Source organism: Pithys albifrons, chromosome 1, assembly GCF_047495875.1.
Source record: "Pithys albifrons albifrons isolate INPA30051 chromosome 1, PitAlb_v1, whole genome shotgun sequence".
NCBI lineage: Eukaryota > Metazoa > Chordata > Aves > Passeriformes > Thamnophilidae > Pithys > Pithys albifrons.
This window is the reverse complement of record NC_092458.1, coordinates 94,537,437-94,564,944: the sequence shown is the minus strand read 5'-3', so window position 1 is coordinate 94,564,944 and position 27,508 is coordinate 94,537,437. Positions and strand designations below refer to the sequence as shown.

Below are 27,508 nucleotides of genomic sequence, written 5' to 3'. Positions count from 1 at the left end.
GAAATAATGGCAGAAGTCACGGTATCATATGTCGCTCTGATCTCAGTGTAAACTTTTGTGAGGGGTGGATGAAAGATTTCCTTGCTGATTTGATCTTATTTCTGATTTAGCTGTCATAAAATTATTTTTTCTAAATGTCTCTTTCTCTTTCCAAATTTTGAGTACTTGTACCTAGTCAGTAGACAATATGTAAACAAAGAAAAACAAACAACAAAATGACAAGATGACAAGGCGATTCTTTCCATTCCTCTTTCTAAACACTGGCTTGCTCTGACTGTGGTCTCTTGGTCAGGAACTGTCTGTGGGTTGGGACTCTACTACTCCTTCCAAATGGTACAGAAGTAACATAATTTGGTTGCTTCCTGTGTGACCCACCAAGATTGAATTGTTAGTGCTCAGCTCATCAGCACATTGCTATGAGAACAGTGAGACCCTGGAACAGAGAAGCAGTGGGTACCCCATCCCTGGCTGTGTTCAAGGCCAGGTTGATGGGGCTTTGAGCATCCTGCTCTAGAGAAAGGTGTCCCTGCCCATAGCAGGGGGGTTGGAACTAGATCATCGTCAAGGTTCCTTCCAACCCAAAGCATTCTGATTCTGTGTTAGGTGGAGGCAGCTTATGGCATGGACACAAGGTGTATCGTCATATCCCAAGGTCTAGTTCTTTTTTTGACAATTAGGGTTGCAGTGCCAGGTGACTTAGAGAATGGGGCGGAATCAAAACTGTTGGGAAAGAGTGGTGGGCATCATGCAGAAGAACAGGGAAAAAATAAGAGAACAACTGAAAGACAAGTTCAGAAAGGACCTTTTGTTTTTTCTCACCACTATTTATTTGAAGGTGTGCTGGTTTAAAGGTAAACCAGCAGGAGAAATGGACCCACCACAAGAGAGATTATAAGTCAGAGTTCCAACTTAATGAGATATTACAATAAACACACTGACACAAAGAGAAATTGCTTTCAACTCACAAAACCCAGCAGTATAACCCAGTGTCCTGGGGCACAAATCCAAAGGGGTTTGTTAGCCCTTGTGCTGAGACCTGCGTGGTTCCCTCAAGTCCAAAGCAAAAGGAAGCGAAAAACCTGTTGGTGCAGGTGATGGCTGTAGTCTGGTCGAGAGTGGCGGTCATAGTCCGGTCAAGAGTGGTTGTCTCCTCCTGTTGAGGTCCTGCTGCTCTGGATCCGACAAGTGGGTCCTGAGGTCTTCTTACCCACCACTTATGTACCCTCAGGGAGCACCCAGTCCCTCCCCCAGAGTGGGGACTCACACAATGGGTGATTAACTCTGGGAGTCATGGGGTATCCCTGAACTGTTGATGGCCCCTTAGCAGCCTTGTCCCCCCCTTCCCCCCAGGCTGAGTGTGAAGGTGCTAATGACTCCCTGGGCAGCTGCTGCTAATGGTCCATTGTTCTTGGGAAATGAATAAAGGGGGTAGAATACGCAGCTGTGATCACCCCCACACAGTGATAACTGGTCCCACCTGCTGAACTAGGACAGAAAGATAAAGGAATTCTTCAGCAGCACTACTGACCTGACTCACATTCTTAAAGTACCCAATCCTATAAGTGGTTGCAAACTGTCAGCTCCCATTAATGTGAATTTTCAGGCTGGGGTCCTTGTAACTTACCAGTTGCAACATCAGCTGTGGAAATTCAGCTCCTATGGTTTCATCAAGAGGAAGCTTGAGGAATTATTTTCTGGCAGGATGTTAAGCTCTTGACAAGCCTGGCAACAGTAGTTGTTCTCCTTTTGTGTTTATCTTCCAAAAAGCATGGGATTATGTGGCTAAGGGAGTTTGCAGTGTCAGTGCATTAGTTTTTCAACCAGAAAATATAGTATGTAAGTGTTCAAAGATTAGTTTCCTTGGAAACAGACAGCAAGAGATGTAAAAGCCAAAAATCATTTTGATAAGCACATATCATGTCAGCTTGGTAGTAAAATTTATGTTGCCTTTTTAGATGGCCTGTGCTTGAGCTCCACAAAATATATGATTCTGGATTGGAACTGGAGAGATCAGAAACTAAGGAGAATGATGGACATCCCTGAGGTATAGTATAAGCACCTATATATGTATTGTATCCTGAGTATTCATTACTTTTGATTCTAGTTCTCAGATCTTGGTCAGTAAAGTTTTCTTTCTGTAAAGCTGTCTTCAGTGATACAAACACACAAAGAAGTCAGCATTAACTGTTAAGTCTGTGCTCTCAGGTCTCAAAATTACCTCCTGAGAAAGATTTTTTCTTTTCCTTTATTGTTGCACGTCAGAGCTGTGACTTCTATAGTTATGGTGTGAATTTCCCTCTTTATACTAGATAGTTGTTCTACCAGTTCCCAGGAAATTCTCTCAGTAAGAAGACTTTGTACAGAGTCCTAGACCTCAACAAATTAGAGGGCTGGGCAATCACCAATATGAAGTTTAACAAGGGAAAGTGCTGGATTCTGCACCTGGGATGGGACAACCCTGGATGTTTGTACAGACTGGGGAATGAGATGGTGAAGGAGCAGTGCCATGGAAAGGGACCTGGGGGTCGACAGCAAGTTGAATCTGAGCCAGGAGTGCCCTGGCAGCCAGGAGGGCTAACCTGTCCTGGGGGGCATCAGGCATAGCATCACCAGCCCCTGAGGGAGGGGATTGTCCCGCTCTGCTCTGCACTGGGGCAGCCTCACCTCAAGTCCTTTGGGCAGTTTTGGGCACCACAGTATAAGAAAGATACTAAGCTCTTGGAGAGCATCCAAAGGAGAGCAGTGAAGATGGAGAAGGGCCTTAGGGGAAGCCAAGGAAGCCTTGAGGAGCAGCTGAGATCACTCAGTCTGTTCAGCCTGGAGGAGAATGAGGAGAGACCTCATTGCAGTTACAACTTCCTCTTGAGGGGAAGACGAGGGGCAGGCACTGATCTCTTTTCTGTGGTGAGCAGTGACGGGACCCAAGGGAATGGCCAGAAGTTGTGTCTGGGGAGCTTTAGGCTGTATAATATGAAGAAGTTCTTCACCCTTAGGGTGTTTGGGCACTGGAACAGACTCTCCAGGGAGAACTGCTCAAAGCACCAAGCCTGACAGAGTTCAAGAAGTGTTTGGACAACACAGTCAGGTACATAGTGTCTCCTGTGCAGGACTAGGAGTTAGACTTAATGATCCTTGTGAGTCCTTTCCAACTCAGAATATTCTGTGATTCTGTGAAAAGTTTCCTCAAAAACTAAATAAAACTTTGGACAAGCACTTATTTTTCTCCATCTGAGAGTAAGATAACTTCTTGTGAGTAAATCTACTGACAATTCTCTTGTTTTTTTCTTTTTTCTTTTTTTTTTTTTTTTTTTGACAAGAGATAGTGTGCACACTGTTTAGAGCCATCAATCATTTATGGACTCCTTTTAGGATGATTCCCAATTGTGTTCATTTCTGTAAACCAGCTTTTATATTTATTGCTCTGACAAGCTATGTTTACTGGATGCTGTGGGGCATCACCTGGCCAGATGAAGAGACAGATTCTTCCATTAGTGGTTGTTACAAAGCTCCAGTTTCCTGCACAGTGTTTTCAGATTTTTGCATATTAGAGCAGGCTTACGTGCAGATTCTTCAGGGAAGAGGACTTTTTTTGCATATGGACATTAAGCTGAAGTAAAACAAATTAACAGCCATTAATCCATCTATGTACTTGTCTGTGTATTTGAATGTGCTGCATTTTACAGTCACACAGATACAAAGAAAGATGGTTCTAATAATCTCAAATAAAGCACCCCACAAAAAGTACATTGCAGAAATAAAGTAGAAAAATCCCTGGCTTTGCTTTTTGGAGGCAAGGAGGCTCCCTCTTGTGGTAAGCACATAAGGAGGTTTTGTGTGGTGTTGACACGTATCTCTTTAAATTTTTGGAACAGAAAACACAAATTCACAGACACAGCAGTACAAAAGGTGCTTATTGCAGAGGGATGGATTTTAAAGTCAACTGAAGTAAATATACATACAGTAGAACATAAGAGATCCACCTCAAAAAAATTAAGATTGTTATTTCATTCTGGGCTATTACAAACCTGAACTATCCCCTTCAGCTCACTCTAGGTAGCATCACCCATTTCTGTGCGTCTATCTAGGAATGCAGGCCAAAAGTTTTGACTCCAAGTGTGTTTTGTTAAGGCAAATCTTAAGGCTATCTTAGCTTGAAAAGTTAAGGCTTAGTTCAAGTTAAACCCAAGTAAGTAAGAATGTTACACCTTCATATATAGTGTTAGCATAAGTAGTAGATATTTATATATGATTACAGAATAGTGAATATGTAGGTTACAGAAAAGTCTTCAAACCTGCACTTGACTCAGGTAACACAACATACAGAAAGGTTTTTGACATCTTGAGCTACCTAAGTGGCATATCTTGCAGCTGTTTGTCCCACTGCAGACATCAGGCAGAATCACAGACTATTCTGAGTTGGAAGGGACCCACAAGGATCATCGAGTCCAACTCTTAAGTCAATGGCCCACATAGGGGATTGAACCCATGACCTTGGCATTATTACAACCAAGTTTTAACAAACTGAGCTAATCTCAGGGTCCAAAGTTATGTATGAGGAATGTCAGCAATGAAAGATAAGCATATAATGTTTCTGTTAGAAGGCATCTTAACACAACAAGGAAACCAATGGGATGTTCTGACAACTTGTACACTTGAAATATGGAATACAGTCGTAGTCAGCTTTTCTAATTGTATAAAAATTGCCAAATACATTCTGTGGCTATATTTTCTCAGAGAGGAAATATAGTACCAAATGCATCATTTGGAGAATTGGCAGTTTGATGTACTAATTTCTTTCATCCTGTGTTAGTTGTGGAGGAAAAAGTGTACACTTGAAATTGAAAACTAAGCATACTGGCCTATTTTCAGTGCAAACCTCAATTGTCAGTAATTTTGGGGCATATTTAAGGTGCCACATTGCTATATTTCATTGTAATTACACCAGAAAACAAGAACAGCTGGAAGCACCTGTCCATTCTACCTGCTGCTCTTGTGCTCACCTAGAAAATTATGTACACAGTGCTATGTTCTGATAAATATATGAATTTAAAAACACAAGAATCTTTTCACATGACAGTTCTGTATCCCATCTCATCTATATAATGGATAGCGTCCTGATCCACTGCTCTGTGAATTGCCTCAGGATCTCTTTAGTTAATGCTGTTGTATTTTTTTGTTGTCTGTTTTTGTGTCTCCTGCTTCCTTCATCCCAAGCAATGGAGAGAAGGAGATAAAAAGAAACCTCTCAAAGAAACTGCAGGAGGGGTGAATGAATTAATCAGACTTTGTCTTGACACACTGGAGTTACAGTAAAGCATAAAGTCTAAATATAAAAATTGATTGTATACTTTTTGATCTCACCAAAGGACAAGCTTCCTACTTTGAAACCTTTGTGTACAGAAGTTGATCTGAGCTCTCTCAATTCCTCAAATTACTTGTTTGTAAGATTCAAGTGGAGGGTTTTTTCCAACAAAAAACAATATTGTGTTGTCTGCAGACAATACACAGACTGAGCCTTCAGTAAATTTGATAATATGGAAAGTTGAAGTTTCATGAAAGTAAAGAAGCTTCATGAAAGTAAACAGCCTTGTGAGAAATGGAAAAGGAATTGGAAAAGGTTTGTGAAAGAAAGACAGCAGTTTTCATGTAGCACATCCAGTGTGAAATAGAGATTGCTCAGGTTTTCTTACATCATTTATTCCTGTGCGGACTGGAGGCACAGAAGGGTATAATCCTGAGAGAAAACTTTAAGTAAGTTGTTTGTAAGTGGTAAGAGGGAGCTATAAGGAAACTGGACTAACCATGATGATAAAGAATCTTATGTTCCCTTTGAAATATATAGTCAATATTTACTCTGCAATACATTTGTCTTTTATCTATAGATAAGCGAAACCCTACAGCCATATCTGTGTTGTAAGCCAAAGGACTCTGCATGCAGCTCATACAGACCTGACCTTCACACTCACTTTCTTTCAGGTGTTTCAGACACAGACAATGCTGTGCCTCTGGTACTGCCCTTGATCTGCTTGATACTGGTTGTCCCTCTATAGAGCCCCACAGGGATTTTGCAGCCCTGGATGGACCTTTGGCTGTGCCGTGCTTTATCAATTCCTTATCAATGACAGCTTTTCTGTAGCCATGTTATGTGGGACCTGAGGAGCTGTAGTTGTGCTTCAAGGTTGTAGAGCAAGTGCTGGGTATTTTACAAAATGGAAATGTTCTGGAGAACCTGTATAGGAACTCTCTGATTTCTAGTCCTGTAGCAAGATACCCAAGTAAATAAATAATAGTGTCATTATCACTAACTTTTTTTGCTTTCTTTGACTTTGTTTTCTTTAGATAAAGAAAGAAACAATTGACCTACTGGAGATGAGCATTATAAAGCTGTGCAGAGAGGGGTCTGTGAAGCTGGGACTTTTTTGATGAGTTTACCAACAAGGAAGTAATTTGTAGCTATTTTACTGCTATCCTGTCTGCAACTGGCAAGTGATGAACTGGAGAAGAAATCAAGAATTTTGACTTTTCAGAGATCTGTCAATACAGCAAGAATGCACATTGCAACTTTTTTTGAGATTCCTTTTAATAATAAAACAGAAGTTTTGTTTGTAGTTCTACTGTGATTTTTATTGCAGGAACAATGTCATACTGAAATTAAAATTACATTACTGATTTCACCTGCTAGATTTACTGCTGTATATCACTATTAAGACTTTGAAGATCAGCAAACCTGAGTGTGAAAGTCCTTGTACAACTGCATTTTCTGTTCTCTTCTTCTGCTGTCCCAAAGGAGACATGTATTTCTCTCATTAAAGTGGTAATCTAATTCTTGCCCTGGAGGGTCCTTGAAAAATTTTTATGAATTTCAAAAAGATATTTTTCATCTATCTGTTTTAGAGCTGGTCACATGCCATTTTTTGCATTTGCATGATAAATTATCTGTGTATTATATCGAGATGTTATTTTGGTTAAGCTGTTGAAATGTGCAAAAAATATTCTTCTCTTTGTCCATTGAAATTAAAAGGAGATTATCTCTGGGTGATTCTTCTGTCATTGTGCATAGTAGGGAACAGATGGATTCTTTTTCAGAGAAGAAGATGAACAGAGGTGAGAACATATCAGTATCTTGGAAAGCCAATGATCCAAATCAGATATTTTGAAAATTAGTTGTTCTTCTGTAATAAAAGACACATAACCTTTTTACAACCTTTAATTGCATCTCAGTCCATAACAATGAATGTAATAGGTTAAGAAAATTGATTTGGTCTTCCAAAGCAGTGTTTTCTGTCCAGTACTGTCTCAGCACCTGCAATCCTCCCCAGTGGAACTCCCCAGTGATGCATTTGGAGTAGAACTCCCTTCATTGTATGCCTTGCCTGTTAGCTATGGAGGGGAAGGGAGAAGACACAATGCATCTGAAATTACACAGAAACTCCGGTATAACTGACAGTATCCCTGCAAAGGAATAAGACGACAAATCCTACTGAGTTGTGGGGTAGGAAAAATATATTTAAGCTTTTCCAGGAGGCATGAACTGCACACCCTGATCAAAGTACACAACCATCTGATTGGTACAAGGTGATCACTGGGAATGCAGGCACAAATACAGAAAATGAGGAAGAGAGAGGTGTAGTTAATAAGTAATTCCCAGCCATAATGCAGGTTTGAACAAACAATAGAGTCTCCCAACAATAAAGACAGTATCTCAGCTTAAACACTCTCCAGCACAAGTATATTATTCCTTCCTCTCATCAAGAAGAAAATGAAAAACAAGACCAATTTTCTTCCTCAAGAAGGAGAAGCACGTCCTTCCAGATGTCCAGATAACAGTGCCTTCAAACAGCAGAGGTTACCAGCTTGGAAGCCCCAGCTTAACATTGTGACTGTGCTCTCCAGCTTCTTTCTCATAGGCACGTTCTGCCTGACTGTGGGAGTCTGCCTTATACTGTCTGCAAACAGCGTGAGAGAGATCCAGGTTTGTTTGGGGGTGGTGGTCTTACACATTCAGTAAAGCAGAAACTGGACTAGGTTTGGAGGGAAAAAACTTTGAATTATTGCTTCTGAATAAAGGTGATAGGAGTGGCTTCATGCCCTGGACATTATGTCCAACAGCTAGTATTCCTGTGAAAATCTTCAGAGGTAGTCAGTCAACAATAAAATCCAAGCACTGGATGGTTGTCTGCGTGGTAATGTCTGAAATATGGGTGGTAATTACTGCTACTGGCTGGGAATAACTGAAATGTTGTCATTATTTCCTGGGATTTTGAAAGAAATTAAACAAACCCTTGGATAGTGTTTGGTACTAAAAGAATATACCTGTTTGCTGGCGCCAAATCTAAAAATACAGGGAGCTCTACTGTTTAAATCCCTCCTGGAGGCAAGGTTGTTTAGACCTGTGGGGTTGTTAATAGACTCCTGGTTGGAGCCAACACTCAGCACTACATCCAGGCTGTTCAGCAGGGGTGGGCTGTGATGTGTGTGGGGATTTGTCAAGCATTGCTTGGTCAGCCAGAAGTGCAGAGGAGCAGAAGTGTTCTTCACTCAGCACTCCTTTGCTGAGGAGCAGATGTGAAGGTCCTGCAACAGTCATCAAAAGGCTCTAAAATAGCCTTAAATTAGGGATAAATTTTGTAAATGTTCATTGAGGCCAAGTCCTCCTTCTCTACCTCTTCATTTTTAGCAATGCTTTTGGCAGTGCAGAGTCACTCAAAACTGCTCTGAGAAGTCTTGGAGCTGAAACACTAACCTTTTCCAATGCACATGTCCTTTATTACAACATCTCTGCTTGTACACTTCTGACAGATAGACTATTCAGATAAATGCTCAGATTGTTCAAAACTCCGTCAAAATTCCTCTAACTGGAATAAGGAATGCCACTGTTCTGTTAATTTCACAATAAAGGAAGATATATTGGTAAGTAGATAAAATACACTAATTCTGTTCTGTAGAGCTCCTCACTAAACTTTCTCTGTGCTTTTTCAAAGCACAAAATACTCAAAATTTTAACGCTGTTGCTGTTGTTGTTCATTTTGATGTTTGTTAAAAATAATCAAGACCAGACTACCTCTGTCCTTGTTTGGGAGACATCCAAGGAGAAGATGAGGGTGGAGGAAATGGAATTTGATTGTGGAGGTGACTTCTCTCTGTATCTCTCTGAGTCAGTAGCAAACCTTTGCTCTTGGCCTGGGGTTAGTTGTTACTGCACTGCTAAGCTCTGAGGAAGGAAATCTGAAGCTCTGACCACTTTACATAAGTAAACCCCTGTAGTCCTTTTTACAAGGGTTATGATGTTAATCCCCAGGGTCCTTGAAATAATTCAAGTCTAGCAATTTGATTCTGCAGTTTTATTTGGAAAAAGTATCCTTCATTTCCTGTCCGAAACTACCAGGTCATGTTGTTAAGACTGTTAAAATGCTTCCTGTTCTGCCAAAGAGATCTTAGTAGTGCATAAATGATCCCTTAAAAGTACAGTGCAATTTAATTATAAAGTCACTTTAGGATTCTTCAGTATTGAAGAGGCTGTTAAAATACTTTGTAATTCTTCAGATTACAGTGATGTTTGACATGAGAAGTTAATTTAACTGAATAGTGGGGAGTTTTATAGTTGAATAATTATCTTTCATGTTTGATTTGGCTGCCAAGCATTCTCCTTTTAATTTGAAGGTTTTTTTGTGCACCTTCTTTGGTGGAAAATTAGCATCTGTCTCTGTGAAATTACCCATTGCACGTTCATGGCCAGCCGTGCCATCTTGAGGAAAATAATTATCAGGCATTTTTATTTTATGCTTCATTTGGTAATTTAAAGTATGTTTAATTTTGTGCCAAAATACTTAAACTTTCAGTTAGGGTAAAGATTCTAGCCCCTGTCTGCTGAGTTGCTTAGAGTATAGTTACCAGCACTTAAATACAAAGTGAGTACTGTCTTCCATTCTCTTTTTTAGCAAGTAGTAAGATTTCTTGTTGCCTGAATGAACTCACCTTATTGAAGGGATTTACCTTTGAATTCCAGGGTGATGTTTTTATGTACTATGGTCTGCAAAACTTCTATCAAAACCATCGTCGATATGTGATATCCAGAAGTGATGCACAATTGTTGGGTCGAAAAGTAAATGTAAGTTTTCTTTTTCTGTTATGAGATCACCAGCAGGTGCATCTTATACTGTATGGAGAGCTAACTAGGCATAGCTGTAAGTGTGTTTAGATGGCTCTAGGGAATGATAAAGTACAGACTTTCAGTGCCTGGTCTCTGCTTTTATGATTGCTAGGGCCATAATGTCTAATAAATTAATAAGAGAGGAAGATTGAGGGAATAAATAAAAGCCATCAGTCCAGTGTTGCAGTGCTGATCAAAAATACATTGTCTTTTTCAAATAAAGTTTTTCCTTCTTGTGTTTTCAGTCTTCTGAGCCAGAAATGTTTTAAGTTGTGCTTTTAGTTTAGAGGGTTAGGAAACCAAGTTATTCTAAGGCTTTCAGTGTGCCATCTGGCTTTGGAGAAAAAAGTTAATGGTGAAATAAGTGAGCATGTAGCATTCTAATGCAAGTTAGAGCTCTAAAGAGGGAGCTAGACAGCATAATCTGTAGCAAACTTGCATAAGAAAATTGGAGAATGCAGTCATGGCATTCAGATTTTTTTATTTACAGATCTAAAACATATTTTCTTTGGCTTAAAAGTAGCATTTCTTAATATATACACAATCCACATGCTGTCCTTTCAGTATGTATGATGGTTGTGCCGTAATAATCTGTTGTTTCTATAAAATGCTTCTTGTAATGTTCAAGACATGTTCCTCATACATCTGCTTCTCCAAGTGCCCTGTCAGCTTGTTTGTTTGCATCCAGATGCAACTGCTTTTGGTTTTTGTGCCAATCAGATATACAGCTCATTGGAGTTACTTGAAATGGTGTTTAAACCTGAAGCTTTATAGTTTTTCATGAGCTGGGATAGGAGAGATGTGATAAATTTGAGGTGGACTTCTGTTTTTCAATTCTTACATCAAGATTTCTCCATGTCGAACTGCAGTAATGTGGCTAACTGTGTCTGCTGTTCTCCAGCACTAAAACAGTCCAGGTCAAAATTAAAAAGAATGAAAAATAAGATGTTTTAGTGTAAGCCAAGTCTTCACTGGAACATTTTCAGTTTTAGCTATGTTACAATAGCAGATTCCCAGATCCATTTTTGTAGTCTGGAGCTAGCAAGTCCGCAGCAGAATTTGGTAAAGACCTTAAGTTTACATACCATGCTATGGAAGGTGTTCCTCGGCTACAGACCCATTCATCTGGATGTTTCTCTAATGTGACCAAAAGGTACTGGAGGCTTAATTGATCAGTGGCTTTTCAGAAGAATGAATGGGAGGACACCAGCAAATTAAAAGACAACCCCAGGTCTGTGCCTGACTGTTCTGTGACCTTGAATGCAGATTGAGAGGAGCTACTGTGCGCCCTTCACCACCTACAGAAATGGGACCCCCATGGCGCCGTGCGGGGCTATTGCCAACAGCATGTTCAATGGTATGTAGGCACCTTCCATCCACTCCCACCTCATTGACTTCCATTTGCAACTATTCCATTGCCCCAGTCCAATGAGCCCTGATATTTCAAGGTCTCTGTCTTTCTCCCACAGAAGGTTTTGTTTGGTGGTGCTGCTCTGGTGAATATGGGGCTGTGCTGTTTAAGTAACTTGCCCCTTATTTTGAAACTGATGGAGACTTTTTACTTTTTAAGGCTGTCTTCAATGTGAATGTACAGCAGGACTGAGGAATTGCGTTGCTGTTGAAATAAGGAACAACTTAATGTACTTCCTTCTTAAAAGTACATTCTAGTACAGGGATGGGGGAGTGCAGATTGTGCCTTCGCACAGTGGTGGTGTTAGAAGGAGGTGACATATTCTCCACATCGTGGCTTCATTTTTGGTCCTTGAATGCTGGAAGTATATGTAGTTTTAATTTTATCCTGGGTTTTGTCTTCTTTGTGGTAACCTAATAGGCATAATCTGCTTGTGAGTTTAGGAGATTTCAGAATGTGTTTATTGGGAAAGAAAGGAGGCAAAAAACCTGTACAGACTTCTCCCTCCTACTCCATCTTTTCTGTCTGCCAATCTCTATCCCCCTGTTCCTCCACCTTTTTTTTTTTTTATCCTGTTCCACACAGCAGGTTTTGGCAAGGCAGCAGCTGTTTTCAAGCAGCTGAGCCACCAAAAGCAGAAGACTTGTGAAGGCCAGCTGCATTCAGTAACTTTTAGATCCATTTGATTTTCATCTGCCTGTGCAGCCACCTGCTCCCCTGAAAGTCTGATTTACTGCATTGGGCTCAGACCTAGGCCAGCAGAGCTAGCTGTGTGCAGCCCACACTGTTCTGGAGCCCTGGCCACAGGACAAGATGCTACAAAGTGTTGAGGGTGAACCTCCCAGTGGCTGCCTTTGCCTCTGTCCTCAGTGCACAGTGTGGTGAAAAGTTCCATCTGCTGGTGATGTGGGGGAAGGAGGTAACCTCTGAATCCCCCCTCTGGTGGGTCTTTTCTGAGCCTCTCCTGTGAGAGAGGGTGCTTCCCTTTTGCTTCTGACAATTCAACTGGTTGTCTTAACTGCCCTCTGATCTTGTTTTATAAAATGAGGAAGATGCCCAAATTCCTGCCACAGGGAAGCTTTTTAACCCAAGGCTGCATGTGAGGGAGTAGTAAAGACAAGCATTTAAGCAGGCAGAGCTCAGAGAATTGCAAATCCTGTTAATGAACTAGTGTTAAAGAGATGGGGAGGTGGTGGAGCACAGTGATCACTTCCTCAGAAGTGTGTCTGAGCTTTAAGGAGTGTTAATACAGGTTTTGTAGCAGGATAAAAAAAGATGCATTTTCATTGATGTCATGCAACTGAACTGTGTTTTTCATGTCTCTTAAAAAGCAGCCCCTCCCCATCTGCATCAGCCCACTAGCCCTGCCCATCATCCCACTGGCTGTCGAGGTGCTTACAGAGATGTTAATGAGACCTCTATTGTTTTTGCCTTTTGTTAAACTAATCTAAATAAGAAAATATAATGGATAGAAACAAGTACTCTTCACCCACTGAAACAGGATGACATGGTTAAGCACAATTTTAACTAAATGTGTTTTGATTGAACAAAGTGTTCATGCCCAAGTTGGTAGGCAAGCTGTAATTGGCATAAAACTAAAGAAAAATTTTCTCCAGAGAATTGTGCATTCTGATTCCCTTGACTGTGCTTTCACCATCCCCCTAGTCTCTGAAAACACATGTTATATACAGCAAAGCAATCAGTTGAGGACAACTGTCAAATACATACTATGGAAACTAACTAGGAGAGTAACTTCTGTAACTAGCTAGAGCGCTCCAAAAGTGGTTTGCAAAGAAGTTAGTCCCATGGGAGCTGACGGACATGAGATATGTGCCCACGTTTCTACCCTGGCATTGTTTCTTCAATAGGATTATTGATAGGAGGATGTTTGGTCTAAAACTTCAGATTTAAGACTTGGAACCTTAATTCTTCTCTTGGAGTGTACAGTGTTCTGTACACAGTCCTGATGAAACCTTTCCCAGAATTTTTTTTTGTTTTCTATTCACTTGAAAGATGCTTCAATGTGACATTTTTTGTTAGTCATGCTGGCTATTAGAATTACTGTCTTTTACTCAAAGGGGTTGCTTATTATATTCCCTGCAGATACTATTGATCTTTTTTACAATCGTAACTCTTCTATGATTCAAGTACCACTGCTGAGGACTGGAAACAGTTGGTGGACAGATAAAAATGTGAAATTTCGGAATCCTGAATCATACAATCTCTCTTCTGCATTTGCAGGTAGGAATCGTTCTGCTGGTATTCCTTATTTTTCAGTGGCTTCTCCACTTCCCTGCTTGTGTGTCTCCCATTCTGAGAAAAATCCCTTTGGGGAGAAATACCTCCCATAGCAGATTGGAGAAGCAGGTTTAGAGTGTGATTGAGAGCAGAAGACACATTTAGCCAAAATATCACCTTTTCCTTTTTTTAATTGGTGACAATAGAAATTTGGAGAAAATGGGTCTGAAGAACTGAAGTTAGCCCACATCAACACCCTTCTGTACAGTTTCTTGTAATGCTTGATCTGGCGAGAGAAAGCGAGGATGCTCTTGCTTTGGTTATTTGTCCTATTGGAAACATCTCTAAAGGAGAATTGCATGTCACATCTTTCCTTTGTGCCTTTGCAGATTATTAGGCATTTGTGAGCCAAGCGAGGCTGCCTTCATCACTAGTTCTTTCAGACCTGTTTCCTGAGGCTGTTTCCCTGTTACAGTTGATCTACATTGAAGTGGGACTAAAAGCTCCCTCTTCTGGATCAGGGCAGCTCTGTGCCGGATGCAAATTGCAAGAGTTAATTAGCTAAGTAGTTTTCATGAGACAAATTCTACATATCATAGGCTGTGCCATTAGACTGCAAAAAGATGCCTTTCTGGTTGTACAGGAATAAATTAATATATAAAAATTAAGGCAAACTCCTCATCATAGAGAGCATGTTGCTTTTTGAAGAGGCAAGAGTCCAGAATTAGTATTTTGATGTGTGCAAATCACTTTGTTTTTCCTGTGCTTGAAGTTTCTAACGTATAGCAACCCCTGGGTACTGCTAAACTGTTTATTCATGTTTGAGATGAGTGGAGATGTTTGGGTAAAAACCTTTTCCTAGCATATATAATTTTTGAATATTGGACAGTGTCTTGTCTTTCCATATCATATTCTGTGTTGGTTGTGAGTAGACCCAAAATTTAGTCAGCAACCACTGTTTTTACTGACAGTATGTGTTTCCTCCTGGTTTCTTTTTCATCAGGGACAGCAAGACCTCCTTACTGGCAGAAGCCAGTGTATATGTTAGATGAGGAAGACGAAAGGAACAATGGTTATGTGAATGATGACTTCATCATCTGGATGCGAGTGTCAGCCTTTGCCACGTTCCGAAATCTCTACCGCCGTGTCAGACGGGTCGGGCACTTTGCGGACAGGCTGCCAGCAGGGAATTACACTTTCCACATTGCCTATAGTATCCTTTCAGATTATCCAAGGCTGCTGGATAGTTACAATGAGTTGGAAGCAGGTAGGATTTGTGTGGTAAACTGGCAACGAAACTGCACAGAACACCCCAAACTGAATCCCCGTGAAGGATGAGGCAGTCAGTGGTAATGGATGCTCTTTAGCCCATGCAGATGGTGTTAACACTTGTTACTCAAACAGCAGCACCTGCCTTTGGTTCTGACTTCTGAGGGGCTTCTTTTGGCTGGTAGCAGTACATGTGTGCATTACACAAAGGGTAAAACTGGAGAGTGGGAGCCTAAAGGGACAGCTGAAGATGCTGTTTTAGCTGAAATACTTAATAATGGCCTAACCACATGTTTGGACCCCCTTACTGGGGGTGCAGAGGTGTCCCTGATGCTCAGAGCAGCAATGCCTGTGACAGCAGAGCCCTCTCATGGATCTGGGACATGTGCTGACTGACAGGAGCTTTTCTGCTGGTGCAAATGCCCTTTCACATCCAACTGCAGGAACTTTGCTGTTTAAAGCACTCCTGTTGTCAGCAGGAGCTATGTTAGGATGACTGTGAATTTCTCTTTCTGCTGACAAAGCTATGGTTTTAAGTGTTATGTCACAGTTCTATTCTGAAAGCTTCCATGAGAGAAATGAAAGGTAAAATCATGTAACATTCTGGGGACAACATACAACAGGTAGAGGTGAGCACTTTTCCTCACTGAGACTGTGTGGAGTGTCATGATAAGCTGCCCAAAAGGCTCATTTTCAACTGAGTTTTCATAGTAAATCAATGCAGTAAAAGTTATATAAACTATGAATCTGAAATCTACAATGTTTTTAAAAAGAAAGTATTTCCATGTGCACACAAAGACTGTACCTGAAAGAACTGGATTTCTTACCATTAGCTGCTACTGGGTTTTTGGATCCAGAATAGCAGAGTCATCACGGATCAGTTAAGGGATTTTGGCAGCAAATGCAGACCTCCAGACTCTTTATGCCTTGGAAAGGCTTTAACTACTACTTTCTCTTCTCCTAGAAATAATATAAACTTTGTTAGTAAAATCTTAACATCCTTCTATCAGATTTCCCTGTTACCAGGTTCAAGGGGAGAAAGCATGTGATTCTTTCGACCGTGGTGTGGAGCGGAGGAAGTAACCCCTTCCTGGGAATTGCCTACGTGGTTTCTGGCACAGCAGCAACCCTGATGGGCTTTGTCATAACTGCCATCCACCTGAAGCTCCGAAAAAAGAAAACATACTTTCAGAGGCAATAAGGTCCCCTGGCTTTCTGAACAAAAGCAACTGTGTGCTGTGAATGAAGAACATGCAGCACAGACCTTTTGTTCTTTCCCCTGAATCTGGACCTGTTTCAGTATCAGGTTTGGTCCATGTAAACAAGCTGAGGAGCAGTGCTATTCCATCATCTGAAAACAAACTTACCTGAGGCAGGATTCTTGCTAATGTATATGTGCTCCTAAATCTGTTTCCTAGGAAACTTGCAGTGAGATGAGCTTCAAACAACAGATAGCATAGTGGATTAGAATTGCAATGGCAAGGAAATTATACAGGAGTAAAGGTCCATATTAATTACTTTCTCACCCACAATTCAGACATTTAACTTAAATGAAGCTTTGGATGCGTAAAAAACAGGGACTTGATCCAACAGAAAGCTTGACCAGGTAGAACTTGCAGCTAAAATCTCTTTGTGGGTCATATACATGTGCTGAATGACTTAGGTTTTATATACCTTTTTCAGCTATCCTGAAAAAGCAACCAATTTAGCTCAGCTTACTCATTGATACTCAATTTATGATTGAATTGGGCTTGATACTTAATTTATGATTGAATATAGGACATTTATTAGGAGTTTGGAGTTTGCTTAAACCAAATTTATTGGTTTTATCTGGGTACTGAGAGTTGGAGGACATAAAAACTGATTTACACTTTTTAAAATTATGGTTTAATAGAAAGCTTAAATTAAAAACTCTTTTAATTCTAAATATTTTGGCAGAAACATCTACCTAATAGAACTATTAGGCCACAATTGCACTCCTACCTACCCCACCCTTCCACATCAAAGTTCACAGATTCTTACATGACATAGAATGGTGACTTATTGTCAATGGAAAAGAGAGCACCAGAAAATCTGTCAATTTTGAGGAAGTAAACACTGCAGCTCATTAATAGGTTTGTTAATTGTCATGTTTCATGTTCAGAATTTTACACATTTAGGACTTATTTCTAGTCTCTCACAAAATGAAGGAGTAGCACTGAAGAATTTAGGTCAAGCATACCATGGTACATCCAAATTTTGTAAAATAATTTTTCTGTTGCAGAAGTGCAAATGGAATAAAACACTTTAATGTCTTTGACAAATACTTTGCGTGACTTGGCTTCTCCTAAAGTGCTTCACACTAGAACAAGAAAGGAATCCCAGGCTAGAGCAAGAGAAGGGAATGTAACAGAGGGAGGTTCTGTGCCACTGTCAAGGCACCCACATCTGCTTTCAGAAGTGTCTCGGGTTGAGGAGCTCATGACCTCCAACCAAGGGCCTCTGGGGAAGGTGTTTGCAGCCACAGAAGGTACTGTTGCCTGCAATCTCTGTTTCATAATTGAGCCATGAGCTGCAGAAGGGCTGCTGCTCAGGGGCACAGCCCAGCCTGGCAGTACAGTCTCACTCCATCAGTGGTTTATGCCAGTCTGGGCAAAGGTGTTCTGTCTGCTGTTCCTGGCCAGGGCCAGTCACCTCCATCCGGAAACTGGAGAAAAGAGGGTTCTTGTATTTGTCAAACCCTTACATCAGAATCTGTCAGAAGCTGTGGAGAGCCCTCCCCCTCACTGGGCTGGACAAGACAGTGCATGAAGCAGTACATTCAGCAATGCTAGTCCAAATCACTTTTAACAATGAGACAGCCTCCTGAACCTTTTAAGTCCTATTGAAAATATAATCCCATGCAGTTCTCTGGAAAGCCCTGATGGGAATTCCTGCCAAAGCTGAACTTACGTTTTCTGGCTCCTAACAGACCACAGGACCTTCTTTATTTTTCTCTTTCTCTTTTTTTATTTCTTTTAAATCCTCTGAGAAACTAACTTTCAGGAAATAATAAGTGACAGATATGGGTGATTAAGTCACCAGGCAATTGTCATTTATTTTATTTCTTCATGAAGTATCTGATAAAAATGTTAGTAAAAGGAGACTGAATAACGACATGTGTATTTCAATAAGTCGGTGTCTACCAGGAAACAAAAGTTATCTAGAAAACACAATCTAGCAACTACTGTTTGCCCATTATCTCCTAGAGGTTTGTGCAAGAACCTCTTCTCTTGAAATGTACATTGTCTTCAAACCACTCCACAGGCAAAACCTGTCTTCAAAATAGTCTTTCTGTTATTCTAGAAGTTGTCTTCATTTATAAACGCAGAATCTCATTTTTCATTTTACCACAGCTTTAAACACACCTTACCTCTTTCTTGTAACCTCTGAACAGTGTCCTTGGAAGCTGCTGCTTTAGCTCCAACCATTGCTGCTGAGAAGCTCTGCGGTGTGTCTTCTGGATTGTGCTGCCCAGACTAGAGCAACAGGAGTGGCAGTTTTGAATAATTACTCCCAACAAAGGGAACCTGCCTTGCTCAAAAGGGTAGAAAATAAGTTTTAGCAACCTCCTTACAGTGCCTTTTGTGCCAGTGATGCAGCTATGCTGTTAGTCTGCTCTTGGTGCCAGAGCTTGCAAAAATACACCTTTTCAAGTAAGTTTGTAGATGTCTTCCTCAGTGCCCACACTGGGAATACTCCTCTCTACCTGTGTGAAATGTTTATTGAATGTTTTTATGCTACTGCTGCCTTATTCCCTCTGGTGCAGGGGCTGGAACAGAAGTGAGAGCTTTGGCTGAAGGACTGGCCTAACATAACAGAAAGATGGTAAAAGCCATTGTTAACTGCTCCTCGTGGCATTGCCATCTGCTTTGTCAGCTGCTGATACCAGCAGGAGCCATGACCCCAGGCAAATATCCAGTGTGACTTTTAGTTCATTTATTATGGCTATTAGGAGATTGTTTGGTCAGGGAAAGCAACTGTGAGATCTGGAGAGCAGAGGTGTGAAGGAACAGGAGACGCTGCATTTTTACTGAGATACAAATTGCTTACAAAACACCTGGAGTGTCACAACCAGTACTGTGTCTTTGGCACAGCACTGCTTTAGCCTTGCACATTTGATTTTTCATGTGTCCTGAGCAAAGAGGAAAAAAAAACCAGTGCCTTGGTAAAGCTTTTCAAAATGGAATTTTAATTATCTATCTATCAAACATAACTCTCCCAGTAGTATGTGGGCTCTTTTCTTTGAGAGATCAATGCATGAAGACTTGGCAACTCAGTGCAAAGATGTCCAAATTTAGGATTGCGGAAGGACATTAAGAGCTGTAGCCGAAAAGTGTCTATCAACAGCACCACTGTGAGTGCTACATCACTAAGCCATAAAAGGCTTATTGTCATTATTTGTAATACCTTGGCATATCAAAACTATTTAATTGTTTGATTCCTTTGTCACTGCTACTTAAAACTGTGTCACTGCTGTATATTCAGTCCATTTGAGCTAATGAAACTTTGCTATTTCCTTCACTCTTAACAAAAGACAGATGCATGTCAGAAACGGGGTTTAAGTTTGGTGGACTGAAATTAATATCATAGATGCTTAAGGTACTGGATAGTGTATTTTTTTCTTTTCTTCATCTTTTTTTCCAGAACAGATAAAGGAGCACATGATTTATTCAATTTTTTTTGAGGGGAAATGGATATTTAGTAAATGGAAAACTGGAGAAAGGATTTCTGTTAGCAGATGTAATCTAAATTTATATGATCTAAAATAGGTGAGCAAAATGGGATGTAAGTTTCTGGTGGTTTTTTTATAATTTTGAAGGTGACAGTTACACATTGGAGCATCTCATCTTCTTGAGTTCTGCGGTTCAGTTTTTTAAAAGTAGCAAAAATATTGGGAGGTGACAAGACCCAGGTTCAATGAAAAACTAACATGCAATTTAAATCTTGTTTCTAAATTACAGGGAGGTATAGGAGACAGTTCTATTTTAATGTCAAAAACTGTTTTAGTACTTTTGGTTGCCAGTTCATTTTAGGATTAAATTTCACTAATGGGTATAATTGTATATTCAGAGAGAGAGAGAAAAGTGAATCAGGAGTTACAGGACATTTCAGTAGCACCAAGTCTTTTTAAGGCTTTAGTCTTATGCTGGACATACTCATGTCCAGTATTTGTCTGCCATGGTTAGTTTCTCTGTTTCTAATCACAGACATTTGCTTCACTCATCTCATCTAAAAATAGAGATGAGTCTCTCATGTGAAACATTACATGATCACAGCTATAGAATCTGGAAATGTTAGTTATGTGCTGCATTTATTTTATATTAACGGCTGTGTTGCACGGAGATTTTTAGTATTAGTATTTGGGTGGTGTACTTAGTGATGCATTGCAGTGTAAAAGTTTTCTCTCCTTCCTCTCGGAAATGTAACTAATACAGGAGTAAAGTCAAAGTTCAGGGAAGAGGGGAGGGCTTTGTAAGTTTGGATAATATAAAAAGAGATTACATACCAATTTTGAATTGAGTTTAGATCTCAAATAGGGGAAAACATTTGCTTGTCACAGGACAGAAAGGTGCTGTCCTCCTTGGTTGGGAGCTGGAGGGCATGAGACAGCTGATTTGAGAAAAAACTAACTGCACAAGGAGGGGACTGGAAGAAGGGGGGGAAAGTACTTTATCTGCTTTTGGGTATGGAGGCACAGAAATTTGGCTGAGATGCTTAAGATGGTAGTGTACCCTGATATGTGATCTGGAAAGTTTATATGATTTGGGGGAGCAGCCAAGTTAAGGAAAAAAATTTCTCTGTTTTCAGTGCCCTCTGAACTACAGTGCAGTGTTTTAGCAAAGTGTTTTAGTGCGTTCTCTGTAATTGCATTATTCTCTGCAATTCCTAGAACAGTTTTGTTATGAGCTGGCAGCGCCTTGGGCAGCTGCCTTTCCTTTGGTGGCCTCTTGTTTCCAAAAGAGGGATTGTGGAGCAGTTTTAGTTTGCTCTGGGTCCTGGCTTTTCCTCAGGAAGCCAGGCAGGGGAAGAGTGGGGCTTGATTTGCTTTTGCTCCCATTTGTGAGTGAGTGAAAAGTGTTTTCTCCCTTTTGCTGTAGAGCTGCTAAGGAGAGGAGAAGGCCAATAGGGCTGACTCTGATCCAGTGCAAGGAGAGGCAATATTTAGATGACATCAAATGGTAATTGCCATAGGTAAAGATACCAAAATAGCTCATACCCCAGAAAGCTTTTATTTCAGAGAGCTCTAACCAAAATACTTGTGTACCTACTCAGTATGTATTCTGTACTCTGGACAAACATACAGCATGAAACAAGATGACAAAAGTCTGCTTGGTTGTACTCCTACTCAATTGCAGCCATTGTCACTTTGCATTAAAGTGCCTAAAATGATCCCTTTCAAACTGAAACAATTAAAAAAGCTTGTGAAAAAAAATGAGGATTTCAACTGTGTCAAGCCCAGCTACCCAAAGTTGTTTGCCTTTTTCCCCATGACAGTTCCTGTCTGCAATGAGAAACTGTTCATTTAACAGCTCTGTTAACCCAGTTATAATAGTGGAGGATTCAGGGTTTAGGATTAGGTTAAATGTTCTTGAGATTTCTCAGATAATTTATATGAATCCATGGGCTTCTCTGGGCTGTATTAATAATGACAGTGAACCTGGAAACATTGGATAAAGAATTATGTCAAAAAAAAAAAAGGAAATGGCTAAAAGATAAAAGGAAGAAAGTAATATCTGCCCATAGCCCCAGTGCTCATAAGGAGTTACTGTATGGGGAGAGTGTGCAGAACCACTGTCCTGCCTTCGAGGTAAAACATGGCACTTACTTCACAGTGCAGAGAGGCTTAACAACAGCTCAGGACAATAATGTGACATCTGCAGTTAATAACTGCAGTGGGTGTGCCGAGGAATCTGCCCTGGCAGAAGAGGACAAGGGGACCGTGTCCCCAGTGCTGGGTGGAAGAAGCCAGGGAAAGGCGCTGGTGCTGTTTCATCCTGGTGGGTGGCAGGGTGTGCTTCCCAGCTCTGTAACTTGATGACAGTCCCAGCATGGGCTGCCTTTTGCCAGCCTGTGTGGTGCCATCCAAATGTGGGACATCCAGAAATTGAAATTAAAATCACTGAAACTAATAAAAGAATAATCAATGAGTCATCATCTACACCTTACACCAGTGCTTACAGTCAAGTTATCGTGTTTTAAGCTTGTGGTTGACATGAGACCCAGCTATGATCACAGAAAGCCTTTAAGCAGGTTTTCTTCCTGCACTGTCATTTCTGACTTTGCAGTTAATAGTTAAAAAGGCATTGATCCTGAATGAAGCTGATGAGCTAAGAAGTAAGGCTATGGATAAGGTTCTCTCTCTGCATATTCTTCTTACTGATAAAATGAATTAAATGCAAGACCTGCTCAGTAGATGTATAAACTGTAATTCTGCCAATGGGGTTTAGGCTGTAGTTTGAAGAATTTTATCATTCAGATTTCTAAGTTCGTAACTTCACCTCAGGCAACCAGTGGAAAGTCAAATCTGAACTAAAAAGGTCAAGACGTGCTTTCCAAATGGAGGTAGGAAAATGAGAAGGCAGAGCAGAAGCCTGCTGGGCATTTTTGTATTGTTCTGCTTTTTGGGGGTTTTGATTGAAATGGAATGTCTCACACAGTGTAAGTAAATAAGCTACATTTTTCAGTTTGGGATTTGCCCTGAAACTTGTTTTGTCAGCAATTCTGGCATCTACCTAACAGGTGATAGTAATCACATCATAGAAATAAATGAAGCATGAATGTGTGAAGTGTGATTTTAAGTGTTCTCAGCTGTTGAAAGATTAATAATTACTTGAATTTGATAATGCTGAGTTCTGGGGCAAAATATGCTCTCCTCCTGCAGTGGGGGTATAATTTTAAAATTTCAGGAGCATAGCAGAGTTAATTGAGTTGTCCCTGTTTTGCATCCTGGCTGGAGGATCCTAAGCAAGGAGGTTTCTACAGACGTCACCCGAGTTGGGGATTTTTAACATCCATCTGCACTTCCTCTTGGTCAGTAATAAAACTCCTGGCAAGTATAACATCAACAAGATGGCAGGTTTTCCTCAGCCAAACATTACTCAAGTTATTTGGGGGGGATACAGGCAGGCAGAGCATGATTTCCTTAGAAACTGATGGAAAAGACAAGTCTAACAATAGCATTCCCACAGGAGAACAGCTTCCTTGTACCTCTCCCTGTCGGTACCAACAAATTCATTCATCATTAAGAGGGAGTTTTTAAACTGTCATTTATGAAATAGGATTCAACTGGTATGTATTGGGACCCAGTCACGTGAACTGCTGGGCACCTCTGGCAGACTGGTAAATCAGAGAAGTCACTGGTGGTAGAGAGTTGTAGCGGTGACAGTGAGTGCATCCCTTAAGGAAAGCTGTTTGGAGTGCACCTTAAAGAGAGCTACCTGGTGTGTGGTGGCTTGTAGCCAATGAGATGCTTTGGTGTACGTGAGGTGAATTGGTTAACCAATAATGTCATGGCATGTTCGATGTGAGAGGATATAAAAGGTGTGGATGTTACTGAGTGAGATTAGATCTACTAGAACTATCTACTACTTCTACTACTACTACTATGAGCTACAAGGAACTGTCTGTTAAACTATCTTGAATAAACTCGTGTAAGCCTTCTGATCAAAGCCTTCTGATGGCTGTTGTGCCTGAACTCTTCAGACCGTCATTCATGGTGCACCCCTGCTTGGGACTAAGGGGCCACCCCTATAATTGGTGACCCCTATAGAGAGTGATAGAAAAATAAGCATCTCAAATGCATAGATATATGTAAAGGGAAAAGATCAGCTGTACCAACAAGAGATTTGCTATACCAGTGCATTTTAGAGTCCCCTGGTGTCCAAATTTTCCTGAGATGACAGAAAGCAAAACAGCATCATCTACAGCTGGGAGTATGGGAGGATCTCTTTAATAAACTTCTTAGAGGGTTGGTATCATGACTTATGGAAAAAATATTCTTGGAATTATTTAATGCAAACTTAGTCATACACGTGCCTCATAAAAAGTCAAATTTGGAAATATGCACAAGTTGTGAAAATAGGGTTATGGTTGTATCTCAAGATCTCTTTGAGGTCCACTTGGAACTCATTCTTGCAGGCAGCTTTATTAGTATTGGATGTCACGTGTCTCATTATTGTGTGAGTTTAAAATATGATACAGATGCAAAGAAATTAAAATTTTTGAAACAGTGAATAATGGTTTCAGTCTCTTGATACTGACACATTTATTATCTGTCACTGGACTGGGAATGGTGCCAGTGGAAGTCTAGTTTCGTGAGAGAAGTTTGGTTTAATAATCAGCATTCATTTTTGTTTATTTGCTTTATGCAGACCAGTTCTTTGTGTGTATGGTTTCATCTTCCTCTACTGTATTGAGAAAAATTCTACAAAATAAGCAGAGAAGCACAATTATTTTTATTTTGCTGTGCAAACATAACTGAAATATCATTGGCTGTGAATTGCTGTTAGGAACTGGCTTTGTGTTAGGACATTGGGTTTTTTCCTTTACATCAAAGTACTGGATTTTGACCCCATTTAATTTTGGGAAACAAAGGTAACTGTCAAAGTAACACTGTATTGTGGCTATCATAATGAAAAACATCTACAAGCACTCACCAAAAAAACAAAAATTCCTTTTGGAAGGGACAGCAAAGCTTACTTGGAGCCCATTATGTGTCCAGCCCCTGCTGAACATTCCCTGGACAGGTTCTGAAACCTAATTATTCCAGCAGGACCTTGCTGGACTTTGCCACATGCAAGTCCATATGGAAGCTCTCCTAGTTGCAAAATTTGAACCTAACACTACGTTGGGATCTGGCTGCTGCTGGGGGAGAGAACGTCCCCATCAGAAGTGTCTCTTATTCAAAGCCTTAGAAATTGTGGATGAGATCAAAGGAGGGGGGCATTGCCTTTTGAGTGTGTTCTACTTGAAGTTTGTCCATTTTGAAAAGCTGCTCATCAGTATCGATTAAAGAGCTATTAATAGTGTTTGAGTCTCTAAAACAATTTTGTGTCTTGAATAATTTAGGATAGTGGGATTTATCCATCAGGATCAGACCCTATACATTGTATGGGCTGCCTATTTATATGGTGCATATTGTGCCAGATAGAGATATAGACAGGATGCCGAGTAATTCTTTGAGGATGCACCATGAGCTGTTCTTACCAGCTTCTCTGAAGGAAGAGGACTTCACAGAAATACAGCCAGAATGTTCTTTTGTGGGCTGAAAAGTAAAAGCTCTGTTCTGTCACTTTTTTACACTAAAGAGGTTTTTGGGCTTTGCTGTTGCATAAAGCCACAGCTGGAAAATCTCTTAAAGTTAACAAAACATGCGAGTTTTACTGAAAAATGCAAGTTTTTGCTCCCAGTGAATCAGACTTTTGGGGCAGAAGGAGACATTGGACTCCAAGGTACCTTTTAATACAGATGGCTTAGCAACTTTCTTTGGGATGTAATTTTTTTCAAATTTTTTTTTTTTGTTCCAAAATCGTCATTGTAAAACCTGAAGAAAATAACAGAGGCTTGTTTGGACTACTTTGTCTGAAGAACCTTCTAATTTTTGTTCTGCAAATGCAATCCTGAATGAATTCCAAGTATATTCTATCATAGCTCTTTTACATACATTTGTGTATGTGTGTTACAGTGCTGTTTTTTCTGATACCGAATATTGTGTTCACAGAAGAAGCTAAAGCAAGTCTTTAGTCCCAGCAAGATTGCTGTGAATCAGGAATTTTCACTGCTATGTCATGAGACTGAACAAAGCATCACATACCAGTTCAACACAGAGGCTGTTTCCTGTCTGAATGTACCTGTTGAAGGTACTGTTACCTACGAGACTGCAGTGAATGTAAATGACACATTCCTATTTTGGTTCCCATGCAAATTCTGGAGCTTTGTGATGGGATCCTCTGTGGGGTGGAGCTGTGAGATAGATTTCCCTGGACCTCAATTTACAGTGATACCCTAAAGAGCAGAAAGACTTCTCAATTTCTAAAAAAACAATGGAGCAACTTACAGAGAAATTGAGGCAAAACAAAGTCATCATCAACCCCTCGTTCCTGTGGTGTGGATTTCAGCTTTGTGTCAGCATGGGTCAAGCTTCAGTTTGTTTTTTAGGCTTGGTTTCAGGGCTGCCTGGGTTTTGCACCCTCTTTCCTGCTGCTCATGCTGTGGTGGTGCCTCCCGGCTCCGCTTCCAGTCTGTCATCTGTACAACACCCTGTCTTAGCCTGAAGGGTAGACTTTGAAATGTAGGCAACTGTACATAATTGTAAAAAACCTTTGTTCTTTTTTTTTTCTGGTTAGTTTCTTTTTAGTGTATTTTGTATGACCATCCACACTGGTTTTCAAATCTTTTACTTGTACTGAGTCTTCCAGGGGTGTTTGTCCAATTTTCACATTTCCCTTAAATTAAGTTTACTATGGTAGAGCAGAGGTAAGAGTAAGGTTCTGTTTTCTGTCCCTTTGAAATGTGAAGGAGTGTAAAGTATCACTGGTCTTTCTGGTTTACTTTCATCAGGCTGTTAATTACTTTCTTTATTGCCTTAGAGGTATGTGTGAAACTTATGTGCCTTTTGATCTTAAACTACAAAAAACATGATATGGAATGTCCTCATCGTTTAAAATTCCCTGTTCTTCTTGAAGCAATTCCTTATTTGCTCCTAATAATTGCTATGAAAGTCTCTTTTTCTCCTTAGTTCTTGAAAAGCTTTCCATGATTTTGGCAGCTAGGGAATGTTACCTACCTGTTGAAACAAGGTTTACCTTTTAAACTATTCCATCTAATTTGATAGTACAAACCTCCACTGGAAACAGGACTGCAAAATTTTGCAGTCATTGACAGGGCAGGGAGTGCAAGCAGCTTTCCAAAACTGTTAATATGTTTTCTGACAGTTGTTCCACTGCCCTTTTCTCCTGCCTGCCTTCACCTGTTCCTTTCCTGGGCAGATCCTTGAGAAGCCTTACAGAGGCTGCACTTTTATGCTTTGCTGGCAGTGATGGAAATTCTTGATTATGTTTTTACAAATCTTGTTTATTATTCCTCCAAGGAATTGAGGTCTTCTATGCGCTCTGTTGGCCAAACTTGAAAAAGCAGGTGCAGAAAGTGGAAGTACCAATAAGCGTTAGGGGTAGTAGGCAGTCGTGCTGCTGGACTTCCTGCGTCTGACCACTGTTCCTTACAGGAGCTTTAGCTTAACTTCATTACCCAATCCTACCTTATGGTAACCTGTACTAGTAATAATCACAGCACATAAACATGCCAGTGGTGAGGTCTGCTCCAGGGGTGGGTAAAGTGACAAAGCATCACTGTTGTCAGTCTACTGTAATTTGACCACACAGCTGTTGATATGCTCACTCTAGTTAAGGTCAGCATGCAGA

At 40.5% G+C, this 27,508-nt stretch overlaps 3 protein-coding genes across 7 annotated transcripts in view; 2 read left to right on the top strand and 1 right to left on the bottom strand.

Annotated features, from left to right (window-relative positions):
• CMSS1 (cms1 ribosomal small subunit homolog) overlaps window positions 1-7,039 on the top strand; it is a 225,945-nt gene extending 218,906 nt beyond the window's left edge. For all 4 annotated transcript variants that reach the window (XM_071561221.1, XM_071561231.1, XM_071561213.1 and 1 more), the window contains 2 exons: window positions 1,956-2,044; window positions 6,340-7,039. In XM_071561221.1, coding sequence (XP_071417322.1) covers window positions 1,956-2,044; window positions 6,340-6,423 — 173 coding nt within the window. In that variant the 3' untranslated portion in view covers window positions 6,424-7,039. The remainder of the gene's footprint in view (window positions 1-1,955; window positions 2,045-6,339) is intronic.
• Window positions 6,593-27,508, bottom strand: part of DCBLD2 (discoidin, CUB and LCCL domain containing 2) — a 69,293-nt gene continuing 48,377 nt past the window's right edge. Inside the window, exons 15-16 of one of the 2 annotated variants that reach the window (XR_011698324.1) lie at window positions 15,896-16,028; window positions 6,593-7,172 (exon numbers count right to left, since the gene is read on the bottom strand). The gene's annotated coding sequence lies outside the window, so the exon portion shown is untranslated. Of the gene's footprint in view, window positions 7,173-7,335; window positions 7,381-15,895; window positions 16,029-27,508 lie in introns of those variants that run through there. The other variant, XR_011698322.1, reaches the window with a different exon arrangement.
• Window positions 7,703-17,338, top strand: LOC139674608 (cell cycle control protein 50C-like). Its single transcript, XM_071561192.1, has 7 exons — window positions 7,703-7,972; window positions 8,800-8,910; window positions 10,007-10,108; window positions 11,417-11,507; window positions 13,665-13,802; window positions 14,803-15,012; window positions 16,079-17,338. The coding sequence occupies exons 1-7, from the start codon at window positions 7,760-7,762 to the stop codon at window positions 16,267-16,269; spliced, it is 1,056 nt and encodes a 351-aa protein (XP_071417293.1). The 5' UTR covers window positions 7,703-7,759; the 3' UTR covers window positions 16,270-17,338.